General features: G+C 35.8%; 1 protein-coding gene across 3 annotated transcripts in view; it reads left to right on the forward strand.

The window, feature by feature from the left end:
* The window catches only part of LOC149789241 (uncharacterized), a 121,859-nt gene that overhangs the window by 70,090 nt on the left and 35,926 nt on the right, over window positions 1-15,843 (forward strand). For all 3 annotated transcript variants that reach the window (XM_089975411.1, XM_089975412.1, XM_089975413.1), the window contains exons 9-12: window positions 1,899-2,039; window positions 8,405-8,541; window positions 10,821-11,066; window positions 12,524-12,648. In XM_089975411.1, coding sequence (XP_089831537.1) covers window positions 1,899-2,039; window positions 8,405-8,541; window positions 10,821-11,066; window positions 12,524-12,648 — 649 coding nt within the window. The remainder of the gene's footprint in view (window positions 1-1,898; window positions 2,040-8,404; window positions 8,542-10,820; window positions 11,067-12,523; window positions 12,649-15,843) is intronic.

Genomic DNA, 15,843 nt, shown 5'->3' on the forward strand with positions numbered 1-15,843 from the left:
ATGCCATAGTCAGATATTTGCAGCCATTAGGTATTATGATCTTCGGTACAATGTAGTGACGTCAGGCAACATGATAAGCTGTAATCGTTTGTATGCAGCACACAAAAATACACGAATATGGTAGTGGTTTGTCGAGACGTCATGGCATTAGTTCTTTGTCATGCGGGAAATATTTCACAAAGGTGTCCATGTCAATCTGGATGTCAAAATATTATGTAATTTTTAAATATATTGAAAGTCTCTTACAAGTATGAGATCGGTTGATCATAATGAAAGTGTCACGAAATTATTGGAACTACGCCAGTTTAAGTAACGGTATGTTTGAAACTTTGTATTGCTATGTATATCTTTTCTGTAACTCCTGGTACATGATTTTGTTTAATTTTTGTGACTGTAAATTATGGTAATTATCATCTATAGTTGGATTTGGCGTACGTGCACAGAGTCAATTTTGACCGCTCCGGTGGCCTAGTGGTTAGAGCGTCCGCCTCGGATGCGGGAGGTCGTGGGTTTGATCCCCGGTCGAGTCATACCAAAGACTTACAAAAATGGTACTATCAGCTGCCTTACTTGGCGCTCAGCATTAAGAGGGTGGTGTTAGGACTGGTCGGCCTGATGTCAGAATAATGTGACTAGGTGGGACATCACGCTACATGTCTGCGGCATGATGCCCCAGTGCTAGACATCACTATAAACTGTAACACTGCATACATCGTAGCGATATGACTGAAAATTGCTAAAGCTACGTTAAAAATCCAGATCACATACACACAGAGTCAATTGTAATGTAGCATACGTAAAATTGCATACGATCTATAAACAGATACATATGCGTTACAGTTGCCAATAATAAAAGTATTAATATATTTGTTGACAAGATTCGGCTTTTTTCCCATTGGACAGGTGGTAACTTATAAGAAATAAGGTTAATTCCTGTTTGATGAGTTAGGTCAGATGGGGTTTTGGGACATATCGTCGTAATAGACTCTTGAAGGTGTACATAAGGAGAAAATTTAGCAATCAGATTTCATTCTTATGTTTTGTGTTCCTGTTGTAAGTCTGCAGACGTGTTTTATGTTGTACTTGTATATTATTTGAGAGAGAAAACATTTGCTTGGACCGTCCATTGGAAATAAAAGTGCTCAATGGACTATAATTTTAGTATTGTGAATTATTCAGATGAGTTCTGGGCAATGTCATTTTGACAAGGATATGATTCTTGGCGAACCGGTACATTTCCAGTTCTGAAATTTATACGGAAATTTTCATTCTTTGGTACTTTAATTTACTTCATAATACTGTAAGTTCCTCTCACATTATCATTTATAATATTGATAATTAAATTGTTTGTTAAGTTGCCAAACTTGCTGCTTTTGCTTCTTTCTGTTACTTAGTTTGTGACCATATGAACTTAGTTTGTGACAAAATGAACAGAGACACTTAAATGCCAAAGTACTTTAAAAGGTTCTTTACACTGAGTTTTTGCATCAGGGAGACTGATTTATTTTTCGTTTTTTGTGATATATATATATATATATATATATATATATATATATATATATATATATATATATATATATATATATATATATATTGACAAAATTATTTGTTGGCTTTGAAATATTTGTATTAAATTTCTTGTGTCCGTTGTTTTACCTTTTAATAATGTGTGTGTAGTCCTCTGTGTGTGTGTGTGTGTGTGTGTGTGTGTGTGTGTCTTTGTGTGTGTGTGAGAGAGAGAAAGAGAGAGATGACTTAGTAGTATATGGACTGGGATCATCCTAATTTCGTGCCAAAATTTACTTCAATAAAATGACAATATGTGAATTGCTTGCTTGATTTAACAGTGAGTACACCCAATGAGCTTTATCTTTGGCACGTTTTATGTTATTTTTCAGCAAAGACTCTACTTGATATCATTATCAACTCAATGCCAAGCCTTAAGACCAAGTCTGGTAACGTTTTCTATCCCCACGAAAACTGCTTTCGGGCTGTTTGGATGGCATACAGAGATCAACTCGGTTGTGATTGGCCTGGAGGTAAACAAATAATTGTTGTCAGTCAGATGAACCAAATATTTCAAGTCTAGAAACTGATATTTTTCTTCTTTTGAATCATTCGACTGCTTATGAAAAGAGTTTAATAAAGTTATTATTTTAAAAGATTTTTTAAGACTGACGATGTTATTTTCTTATTTCTAGAAGTTAACCACTCAATGTACTTGCACTTGTGCTGACATAGATTCGAATTAGGTTTACACGCAAGCTAGTATTTAAAAGACATACTAAATAAATGATATTCATCTTCAAGCTTAGTTTCCGCAAAGCTAATATTCAATGTGAATATTCACGATAATCCTGAAACGTTTTATCGTTAATTCCAAAACTAATTGTATCAGCACCAAGCAATAAAACAAGAATTTTTGAGAGCAAATTACAAATTGTCATATTTGTCATATTTTTACACTAGTTTAATTAGTGCGAGAAAAATATTGGACTTGATTTGTTGATACATGCTGTGCATAGACCTGAAAAACGTCTCATTAACATTGTTGCCTAATAACATCATCCACATTAGAGCCTCAGCCTAAGCCTCAGATGCGAGTGATCACGGGTTCGAACCCCAGCCGAGTAATACCAAAGACGTCTAAAAATGGCACTAGCAGCTGCCTTGCTTGGCGCTCAGTATTAAGAGGGTCGTGTTAGGACTGGTTGACCCGGTGTCTGGATAATGTGACATGATGCCACATATTTGTGGCACGATGACCCATTGATAGGCACCACTACAAACTGCCCCTCTGCCCTCTGCATACATCGTAACGACTTGACTCAGTTTGTTAAAGCTACGTTAAAACTCTTTAACACACAATCTTACACACACATCCACGGTCCTCCCCGCCATGCCGAGTAAAAAGCTTCACTAATGTCAATGAAAACACGAACAAGTTGTATTTTTGTACTTTTTAATCCTTCAGAAAATGAGTGAAGGACAAAGATATTATCTATTACTGAATAACTATGCCTAAAATACAGATTGCTTTTCTTTAAATATTTCATGGAAATCAAGAAAACAGTGAAGCCTCTTGCCAAAGCAGATTAAATTTGTAGTAGGTTTATAATTGTTGATTTGTGTTCTATCGCCTTTTACGTTACATATATATGTATAATTATTTTCGTTAGCCATGCATCTAGAATCACCCAACCGTATAAGCTTTAATGAAAAATGAAACATCCAATAACATTAGTAAGCTAAATGTAAATTTTATAGTTCATTTACAACATTGCCTTAAGAATGGACTTTAGGTATTTTTAAGGCAGGTTAGAATTTCTGATTTAGTAATGACTGAATGAAGTAATTCATCATCACTATCACCATCATCATCATCATCATCGTCATCATTAACATTTATTTATACCATCTTTATTCTCATCGTTTTCATCCCCGCTAGAGGTATTTTGGTTTCTATAAACGTGATAAAATAATCTTCACTTTTGATATTTGACTCCTCTTTCCTTTCCAGGGTCGTCGATCTATTTTGCATTGACCTTAACTCTTTGTTAATACAAAATGTTGATTTTTCACTCGTATACTTTGCGTGGATTAATAAGATTCGCCTTAGTTATCTGTGTTAAATTTTAATGATGTATTTTTATAGCTGTATAATATTTAATAACCAACTTTTATTACTTGAATTATGTGTTTGGTTGCAATGACACACACACACACACACACACACACACACACACACACATATATATATATATATATATATATATATATATATATATATATATATATATATATATATATATATATATATATATATATATATATATATATATATATATATATAAGTCCTATTACTAGATTATATGTTGGTATGTGCATCAAAAGCAGTCTGTCTTAATATTACTTGGACTGAACTTCTGTTGTGTTCTTAATTAAATCGGCCTTCCCTTAAAAAAGAGGGCGATGTACAAATATTCTAAAATGATAAACATTTTTTAGGCCTCACTCGACATAATTGAATAAATCAATCGTATAAGTGTTTTTGAAAATCGAGGAACATCGATATCATTGCCATATCGTCTATTCAATACATAGCCAAAACTACATACGTGTTATGTTCCGAGGGGGCGGAACGAGTTTGATACAACGTAGGAATACGTACTACTCCGTATCAAACAAGTTCTTTCCCTCCAGTCGGAACAAAGAATTTATATGGATTTGTGATTGTTACAACTATCCTTTTTGTTCAGTTTTTTTTCTCAATATTTTTTAAGTATACTTTTAAAAGTTGGATTAGGCATTTGGCATTCCATGAAAGATATTGTGAAACAATTTATACACCCTGAGAAATGACAATTGCTACAAACACCCCTATTCCGCCGCTCTGGCGAAAATATCTTTCTTATTATTCTTTTTCTTTCAAAACTGCATATGCAGCCAAAGTGACAATATCAGCCTTTCAAGTTTTGTTTCACAAGCAGTACGCATTAAATACCTTTAAATTAGTTGACAAAAATCTGGATCAATAATTTACTTTTCAGAAAACACACTTTTATAGTAGGACATAAGCCAGCCTGCTTTATCACCGTGAGTCAGGAATCAAATAGTGGCTGTATTACCAATGCATATATTTAATTTGTTTGCTTTTTGCCAAATATAATTGGACACTGTTACAAGTGATGCCAGTGATTTAAACGGAGCTCTCAGCTAAGTAATTAGCACATTTTTATTTCAGTCGGCGTTCGTCTGACAGAGTGCTTGTAAGTTGTAAAGTTTCATGAAAATCTGATAAACTGTAAAATTAAGAAACTGTAGATGTTTTGTAACCGAATCTACGCATCTCTCCAGGTGACCCACTCGTTTAGGCAAATCCTTTTCTAAACACCAAGATGTACATGTAAAAATGTAATCAAGTAAACACAGACACCAAGTTGGATGGTCAAACTGGAAAGCACTACACTTCAAAGTTTGTTTTAATTGACCAACATATTCGGAACCAAGAGGTCAACTGAATCTTTCAAGAATCGTATTGCGTGTAGACTATGTAGATATATACATGATATCCATTGTGTCGTTGTACATAAATGGCGTCCAAAAAGTATTTACTACGGTCAACATCCTTAATGATAGTCAAAGTGAATCTCGCTGAAGAACAAAACTTTTTTGTTCTAATAAATAGATGTTAATTTTTTAAAAGATTTCAAGGTGAAGATTCGTTTAATCACAACTTGAACAATTATTCAGTTAACTACATAGACCTATATAAATACTCCAATCTCTACAACAATGAAATATCAGCTTTTCCTTTGATGACTCGTTGATGATAACAAGTACATGAATGTGGCAAACTAAAGATAGCGTAAATAAGACAGATGTGAAAAAAGACTTTATAATGTTTTCACGAAGGTAAACATAACTTTAGGTCAAGACTTATATTTGTTCATTTGATTATATGAGTATGTATAGACGATACAACCATATATACAAGGTTCCTTTGGTACTTAATGTGTGTCTGATAGTGCAGATTTCTATTTCATGAAAACATTCTAGCTGACAGAGGTTACATCCCTAACAAATGAAAAGAATATTATTACCTTCAAACTTTACAAAGCACATCTCAATTATCAAATAACTGTACGTATGTATTTATATATCTAGTATCTCACTCTCACATCATGACAATGAATAATACGCGTATGACAGTGAAATATCTAATATGATACATAGCAGTCAGTACTACAATGATTAACTTTAATAATTATATATCATTGTGTCCAGAATTTAGTAGTCAAATAGTACTGTGATTGGTTTTAGTAGACTAATACTTCCGTCATTTTGATAGTGGAAATCTACCGTAATAAACTTAAAAAGTCAGATGAACAACCTCAACTTGCTACCGAGTGCGAGATTGCTTTGACAAAGGTTAAACTTAAAAGCAACATAGATTTATATTTATCATCCATATGCCCAACCGGAAGATGAAAGATATCCAGCAACTGTATGTCTCTTTACATTAGCTGTGTCACAGTGTGATTTAAAAAAAGAAAAAAAACATTATTTTATTCAATTGTTCAGATGTAGAGTTGGGGAAATTAACCATAAAACCTGGAGCTTTAGACAGGGACATGTAACAAGCTCTGATTGATTTAGCCATTGACCACAGACTAACTCCAGTGCATGATCAACCTACCCGTTACGGAAACGTGTTGGACTTTGTGTTCAGTAACAACCCAACTTTAGTGAAGACTTCGTGCAATACCCTAGACATTAGTGATCATGATATCGTGGATACAGACTGATATGACACCTCAACTTACCAAGCGAAACACAAGGAAATAATTTGTGTACTTTTAGCCGACTGGGACACAGTCTATTTAGAAGCAGAACATCTGTTAAACCAATTAATGAAGAATACGAAAATGGAAATAATGTTAAAAAATCTATGGTCACTCATTAAGCATCATGGACAAAAAGATTCCATCAAAACTATACAAAATATCAGTATTTGTGCCATGATTTAGTCGCATCAGTTCTCGGACATATAATTTGTCAGCATCTTCTTAAACACCTGGAGAAAACAAAAATATTTTATCTAAACTGAACAAAGGCTTTAGATTAATATTCTCTTGCGAAACGCAGCTTCTTACAGCAATGCATGACCTACTCCAAAACGATGACCAAGACATACAACCCGACATGGTGATACTAGAGTTTTTATAAGCGTTCGATACTGTTCCACATCATAAATTACTGTTCAAGTTGGAAAACTATGTAATCACTGGGCCACTACACTGCTGGCTTGAGATGTTCTTGACAAAGCGACATGCTAGTGGTGGTAGATGGAGAATCATTTGAAGCAGTCCCTGTCGACTCCGGTGTCCCTCAGGAAACCGTGTTGGGATGGCTACTCTTCCATAGTTACATAAATGACCTTTAGACTGTGAAATCTCAGGTTAGGTTGTTTGCAGACGACTGTCTCCTTTACACAATAATTCAAAACTAGAGTGACCACATACCATCCAGAATGACCTCACATCTCTCGATCAATGGGGCGACAGATTGGGGTATGGCTTTTAATGCCACTAAATTTTACCTCATAAGTATGACCAGCAAATCAACAAAATCATCTCACTTCTCCAACTTAAATAATCTCCTACTACAACAAGTCAGTGAAAACTCGTATATTGGACTAACATTACCCGAGGACTTCAAGTGGGAATCGCATATTATCAAATCTTCCAATCAGGGCTGGCGCTACCATATAGGCAAACTAGGCAGCCGCCTAGGGCGCTGATTTCAGAGGACGCATTTTTAAAAAACAAAATATTGTTTATAAATTTTGAAATTGATATTTTCCGGTTTGGGCGCCAGAATCTAACCTTGCCTAGGGCGCCAGATAGTCTGGCCGTGTCTGGCGCCGGCCCTGCTTCCAATAAAACAAATTGCACAGTGACATTTCTCAAAAGAAACCACACTGTCCACACACATGCAGACGAACCGCCAATCTAGCACTAGTCAGATCCATGTTAGAAATTGTTTGTATTGTCTGAGATCCCAAGGATATTGACAAGAAGGTTCATCGCCAGGAAGCCCAAGTTGTATCTGGCGACTATATAACTAGTGAAGCAAGATACGTCACCAAAATGTTAAATGACCAGGGTCGACCAACACTCCAAGACTCCAAGACAAGCGTAGTATGATCCGACTGATATACCTTCACAAAGTGGTTCAGGGTTTAGTGCCGGTTTTCTCACCAATATATATATATATATATATATATATATATATATATATATATATATATATATATATATATATATATATATATATATATATATATATATATATATATATATATATATATATATATATATAATGCACCACTGAGACAAAAAAAACGCCAAATTAAAACCTAAATTGTCCTAATTTTGAAACTATAAGCGTTGTAAATAAACAAGTTTTATATATATATATATATATATATATATATATATATATATATATATATATATATATATATATATATATATATATATATATATAAAATGTGTGTGTGTATGTGTTTGACAGTGCTTGAGAAAGCTACTACGTCCTCATGATATCGTATTATGAGTTAAAAGTCATTGAAATGTAAATTTTAGAAGCGTTTGGAGTTTGCTTAAAGGTACGAAAGAACAATCTGAAAGACTCGTCTGTAATGTCCCACTTGCAGGTAAAATAACAATATTGCGTTTCATCGTGTGTCCCATATTATGACTGTTCTCTCCTTAACTGGTTGAACTGACAAAGTGTAATCCTGTTCAATAAACGGTAGCTTGTCATTTAGTTGTCCCTGGGGTGTATGCACCATTGTGTATTTCATATTTAAAATGTTTTTTTTTTTTATTTTTCTTAGATCAAGAAGAACATGGACTTTCGATGGTTGAAATTTATACAAAACCCAATAAGGAAGTAGGTTTCAGCAAAGAAAGACTTCAGATAGGGAAAATCTCCAGGAACTCTGAGGATTCTTTGGCTAATCCACACGATGCGGTTCGTATATATAATCATTTTATAGAAGAAAAAAACACCGAAATTTTGTTTACCTATTTTATAAAATAAATAATTAAAGTATCAAAACAAAATCTTACGTGGCAGGTTTTAATGCTTTTTAATAAAAGAGAAAGCAAGTTTTTTAAAATGTATATTCATTCAAAATTTACAGTTTAAAACTGTTTTAAAAATGTTTTTCAAAATAAAAATAAATATAATTTATTTCAATGTAAGATTATGTACCAGTTAGCTGTTAATCACCTTGAAACCCTGTTCCTTTAGGCTTGACGTGAGAAAACTCGGAAAAGATTTTAATAAAAAAAATATGAAATTGCTGCATTGTTTATTTTTTCTTTATCTGTAAAAACACAACATTATTATGATTTGCATTGAAAACAAAGAGAAATGTATTTTGTAAGCTACATTATGCTAGTTATTTAAAAGCATGAATACGTTACAAACATGAAATGATAGAGTGAAAACCCTTTGAAATATGCACACAAAAAACAGTTCGAATTCGCAGACTATATGTGTCTGAATGTTGAATCTGTACATATGGAAAACGAGACTTTTCCAGGAAATACGGTCGAGGATAATTATGTTTATCTGGTTGTCAGAGTTTTAAAAAAAATACGGCTGCAACGTTATTTACACAGCGTTTTGACTGTAAACTGTAAGGTGTATAATATGACAGCTGCTGCCACCCAGATATTACAAGTCAAATAAATGAAACAAAAGGCCACACGTCGAAGAGTTTCTTTAAAGGGAAAATTTCAACTTGCCAAAGGATATATGTCATAGACTGTATGGTTCACTTTGTATATTTCCGTACTATGTGTTCATTATATTCATATTTATTGACTAAATCAATGAAGAGATACTTCAATCTGTTTATTTATTTTATGTATGATAAAGTTTTTTTTCAACTTAAAAAGGAGCCAGATCTTATAATTATGTTAAATACCAACAAAGTTGTGTTATTTTCTAAAGTACCTTGACTCATCAATGGACATTAATAAAATATGGGAAAATATTTTCGGGAAGTTAGAAAATTACTCAGTTATGATATAGTTTGTATTGTACATACATACATACATACATACATACATGAGAATCTTTGTTGCTCAGTTAGCATAGCGTTCAACTCGTAATTCAAAGATGCACACCGGTTTGAAAGGTACTTAACTTCCAAATTTCTAAGTTGAAAGCGCCGTTAAATGCAACCAGCCAATCACTCAAGCAACACACACACACACACACACATATGTGCATATATATATATATATATATATATATATATATATATATATATATATATATATATATATATATATATATATATATATATATATATATATATATATATTCTGTTATGAGTTTATGCTCTTAAAATATGTAACAGAAAAGAGTGAGGACAACAAGATTTGTACAGTTTAACAAGTAATTTATTTCCCTAGAATACAAAGTAAAAAATGAGAAAAAATAACTTACGGTATTACGAATTAAATACAAAAATGATCCTAGAATTAAAAACATAAGTCCTAGTAATAAAAAGTCCTGAATGAAACAGAGTTCAAGTCCCTAAATCCTAAATTGAAGGCGATGACGTGTCTGTTGTTGTCAGCGAAGTAATGATGTGTCAACAGTCTCTTCTTGAATCACAGAAATATTATTCCAGGTTTGAATTCAATATATATTCCAATGAATGTCTTTATCCAAATATTTTGTCAGAGCACTTTTGTATTTCCAGGGAAAATAGTCACTTGAATTCAGTAATTTGAAGAAAATAAATTCAGCCCAAACTGTACACAACATAATACAACTTGACGTGAAAGTGTTTAAAGCGCAACTGACAAACCTTTATTAAAACCTCAATTATACGACTAAATTAAGACGCAAAACAGATACCCCGGATGAGGGTCAAAGGTTCACGTAGTCCAAGTATGACCTTGACTCAACTTAATGATTCTTACTCTGAGAAAGATAAAAAAATAAAAACTCTTGTTTACCAAAAATGTCACTCATTTTGAAACAAGGTCAGCAAGAGATACAATGTTTCATTACCCATAGCATATAACAAAAATAAAAAAATAAAAAATAAATAATATTAATAACTAACAAACAAACAAATTATATATATATATATATATATATATATATATATATATATATATATATATATATATATATATATATATAGACGGACGGACAGACACACAGGAAGACAGACAGATAGATACAGACATTTTCTCCAAATTTCATTGCTTCCATTTTCATAGTTACCACCAAATGAGCCATGGTTCTTCGTTACTACGATGGCATATAATATGGCGGGAAGAATCGAACTCCTGTTACCGATAGACGTATGGGATTCTCTAGGACATTCATCCATTCTAGAACTACACGGAGCTTCTGGCAGGGCAGATCAGTTATTTGTACCGATAGCCATTTCATCAGTGAAGAAAGTTGAACGCCTCTTTATAGCATCCAAAGCAGTCACCGAGGAAGAGAAACCTAGCCAGTTGGTATGTTTTCTCATTGATAATAATAATAATAAATTCAATATAATAAATGATAAGAAAATTTATTTGTTCAATGAAATGCCGACATACTTTTATTTTCATCAAAGTGTCGTATAGGTCAAATAGATACGGAACACAAGAGTTTTTTATTTCTTTGCTGTAAGTAAACGTTGCATTAAATATATCGATACAAATTTAAAAAAAGAGAATTTAAAATATAGAATAGTTCATTATTATATGGTCGCCGAATCTCCTATACAGTGCATGTGCTCTCATACCTCAGCAAGGTCAGTGACACCAAATACAGACGAGACGATGATGAAAATTTTTTGAGACAAAAACAAAGGCAGTAATTCACCCAGAACACAAACTATAAACACATTTTATTCGTTATTAATTCCTTCTCAGGGATCCCTTTTGTAATAATGTATTGAAACAAATACATTTAGACATGGAGAGAGACCTAAATATATGAAGAGAACGGAGGAAGAGATGCATTAAATTCAAGTGCGAGAAAATACAAAGGATTTGATTTGGTATCTTTCATACTACAATTTTAGGTTTTTAAACCCTTAGCATCTATTGAAAATCACAATTTGAAATTCGAAAAGAGTTCAGAATAGTATTTTTATAAGGCATAGTTTTGTAACAGGAATATGTAACAATGCATTTACGTTGCATCATCCACATAGACACGTTTATATAATAAAGCCTTTGTAATTACGAGCATTAGTACAAAGAACATATCCGTCAAAATCCATACAACTTAATATTATAACAAATGAACTTCAAGCCATCACCAACTTGATTATTAAAACACACACCATTACATCCCAAACGAATCCAATGATTCAAATTCAACACCTACTTGAATGTTTATGTTCGTCGTTTTTTAAATGTGGATTTGTATATGTTACTTCGTTTCTTGTCAAGACATGGTTGTCTGCTGTTTGTGCTTTCGACTGCAACTATATCAAACATGACTAATATTATACTTATCAGGTTTACTGACGAAATTTCCGTTCAAGTTGTTTGATTTTGTTGTTAAAACTTGTTCAGTTTTACATCTTATAATGATTCTAAAATCTATGTGTAATGAATGCATCTTTACGGAAAATGAATCATTTTTAGTGTGAGAATCTAACACATTATCAGAAGCCTTTGGCATCAGCAGCACATATTTAGCAGCCAGACATAAGTTTCTGGGTATACCAGATCTGCATTATGAACTTTTCTTTTACACAAACATAAAGAGACGGGCGGAGCTTGAAAATTTCATAACACAATCCATAAAGAGAACAGAGCACGCGCATTAACCTGTTTAACCCAGTTAGTAGACTTTCATCCATTTGTAGGGTTCAGTTAGATGCCGGTTGTTTAACGTCCTCCATACATAACATTAAACTCTACTGTACTAATGACATAGGTCGAAGAATATTGCTTTTTTTTGTCATTTACAGAAAGTGACGGAATATAAAGATAAGTATGAAATACATATGAAATGGCACGAAAGCCTTGGAGAGTTTCCATTTTTGAAAGTTGAACGTGGTCCGGATCCAACCGAACTGCTTATAGTCAGTAAAAGGTAAGTGCATGGTTAGATCCTGCATTATATATCATATCGGCTGGTTGATAATAATAATAATAATAATAATAATAATAATAATAATAATAAATATAATAATAATAATAATAATAACAATAAAGATGATAATAATAATGATAATAATAATAATAATAATAATAATAATAATAATAAAGTCCCTATTTTATGAGGGTGACAAAATTAGTACATAAAGGAATCTCCCTTGCGAACTCATTTATCTGCAAATGTACAGGCAAATATATCAAATAAAGCTCGGGGAAAATAAAAACAACACAGAAAATGTATAATGGATTGGCGTATATTAGAGCAACTAAGTATGGATTCAGCACACACGGCATTGCGTACACCAACATGGATTATTAAAATGTTTTTCATTCACACACACACACACACACGCGCGCGCGTGAACACCAAGCGTTATTTAATGATGCTTCTTTAACATCTTTGGTTAGTTCCAAATGATTGGACCTGTGACAGCCACACTATTTTCTATACAATTCCGTTTTGCACTTTGGAAGAAGAATGTTATTAGCTGACATAGAGAGTGTAATGAATAGACTAGAAGCTGTATTGATATTATTTATCATTTTACTGAACATATCATTTATATAGTTGGGCATAGAATTCATTAGAAACTTTATACATAAATTAAGCTGTTCGTAAACATCTTCTTGGCATCCGTCCGTCTACGAGAGACGATGGCATAGCTCCAAAGTACGCTTTTGCTTATCCTTCTTTTTAGCTCTCTTTTCAGCTTGCTTTATTCTTCTCTTTTCCTCTGCGTTTTGAACTCCCTGCCTGACAGCTAGACGCCAGCTGGAACGGTTGTTTGCACAGCTCTCCCAGTCGTTGACATTGATGTTTGCTGTCTTCATATCCTTCTTGCAAACATCTTTGTAGCGCAGATGTGGTCGTCCAGTTGGTCGTGCACCTTCTGCTAACTCCCCATATAACAGGTCCTTGGGAATGCGACCTGGGTCCATTCTCTTGACATGGCCGAGCCAGCGAAGGCGCCTCTCGCTGAGTATGGAGAATATGCTGTTCATGTTGGCGCGTTCTAGAACCTCTGTGTTGGGTACTTTGTCCTGCCACTGGATGTGCAGAATGCGCCGCAGACATCTCAGGTGGAAGCTGTTGAGTTTCCTCTCGTGTCTTGCATAGGTGGTCCATGTTTCGCTGCTGTAGAGAAGTGAGCTGAGCACGCACGCTTGGTAGACACGCAGTTTGGTCTTCTCTGTGAGGTTGGGGTTGTTCCAGACCCTCTGGTTAAGTCTGGCCATCACTGCTGCTGCCTTGGCAATCCTGCCGCCCACCTCAGAATCAATGGAGAGTGAGCTGGAGATGTTAGACCCGAGGTATGTGAAGTTCTCGACAACTTCCAAATTGTACCCATCGATGGAGACAGAGGGAGGGGAGTCTGTGTCCTGTGCCATGACATTTGTTTTCTTCAAACTGATGGTCAGTCCAAATTCCTTACATTCATGGGAGAGGCAGCATACCAGCTGCTGAAGTCCATCTTCCGTGTGTGATGTCAAGGCTGCATCGTCGGCAAAGAGCAATTCACGGATGAGTACCTCTGTGACTTTAGTCTTAGCACGGAGACGGGTGACGTTGAACAGCTTGCCGTCAGCCCTGGTATGGATGTACACTCCCTCGCTGCAGTCCTTGAATGCGTACTGGAGAAGCATGGAGAAGAAGATGGCAAAGAGCGTCGGTGCAAGGACACAGCTTTGTTTGACTCCGCTAACGACTGGGAATGCTTCAGATGTTGCGCCATTGAAGCACACTGTGCTGTGCATGTTCTCGTGGAACGACATAATGACAGCAAGCAGACGTGGGGGGCAGCCGATCTTCTGCAGGAGTCTGAAGAGTCCACTCCGACTAACCATGTCAAACGCCTTCGTCAGGTCTATGAAGGCAATGTAGAGGGGCATCCGCTGCTCGCGACACTTCTCCTGCAGCTGACGTAGTGAGAAGATCATGTCTACAGTTGACCTGCCGGCTCGAAATCCACACTGGGATTCTGGGACAGACGCGGGAGGCTAGGATCTGCAAGCGTGCCAAAGCAACACGGGCGAAAGCCTTTCCGACGATGCTGAGGAGGGAGATGCCCCGATAGTTGTTGCAGTCGCTACGGTCTCCTTTGTTTTTGTACAAAGTGACGATGTTGGCATCACGCATGTCCTGTGGGATGTATCCCTGTTTTCCGAGCTCTTTCAGGGTGGGCTGTGTGTCTAGCTCCTCCATGACAGGCAGGTCTGGAATGGCGTCCAGGGCAGTTCCAGTGACATTGTTTTGGGTTGCATATAGCTCAAGATAGTGCTCAACCCATCGCTGCAGTTGTTTCCCCTGGTCTGTGATGACTTCGCCCGTCTTGGACTTGAGGGGGGCGGTCTTGTAGCTGGGGGGCCTGTCGCTTTTTTGATACCCTCATACATTCCTGTTGTATCCCCGGTGTCAGCAGCTGTCTGTATACTGTTGCAAAGGTTCAGCCAGTAGGTGTTGGCACAGCGGCGGGCGGTCTTCTGGGCGTTATTCCTTGCAATCCTGAGGGCTTGTAGTGTTCTGGGGCTAGGTGCAGCCTTGTATACCAGAAGGGCTTTCCTATTTGCCTCAGTCACGGGCTCCATCTCCTCCCAGTTTGCCTCATACCAGTCGACATTCTTTCGCTCCCTCTTCCCGTAAGCTGTGATGGCTGATTTGTACACAGAGTCACGGATATGGGACCACTTGGAATCAATGGTGTCATCAGGTGTCACTTTGGTGAGGGCTTCCTTCAGTTTGCTGATGAACTGCTGTGTTTTCTCTGGGTTGCTTGACAGTAGGTGTTGATACGTGGGTGACCCTTCTTCTTGGCGTGGTGCAGCTTCTTGGGTAATATTCGCACCTTGCTGGCCACGAGGGAATGGTCCGTGTCACAATCGGCACTGTGGTAGCTGCGGGTAAGGAGGACACTGGCCATTTCTGCACGCCTGGTGATGACGAGGTCTAGCTGGTGCCAGTGGCGTGAACGTGGGTGTCTCCACGACACCTGGTGGATCTCCTTGCATTTGAAGAAAGTGTTTGTCACACATAGGCTTGTTCGTAAACATATTCTTTCATAAATAGTCATAATCGTCAAGTCCTAAATGAAAATATTAGTACAGGACAAGAAAGCATTCAATATCAACTGAA

The sequence above is a fragment of the Sinohyriopsis cumingii genome, chromosome 11 (genome assembly GCF_028554795.1).
Source record: "Sinohyriopsis cumingii isolate HCF-2022 chromosome 11, ASM2855479v2, whole genome shotgun sequence".
In the NCBI taxonomy this organism is placed as follows: Eukaryota; Metazoa; Mollusca; class Bivalvia; order Unionida; family Unionidae; genus Sinohyriopsis; species Sinohyriopsis cumingii.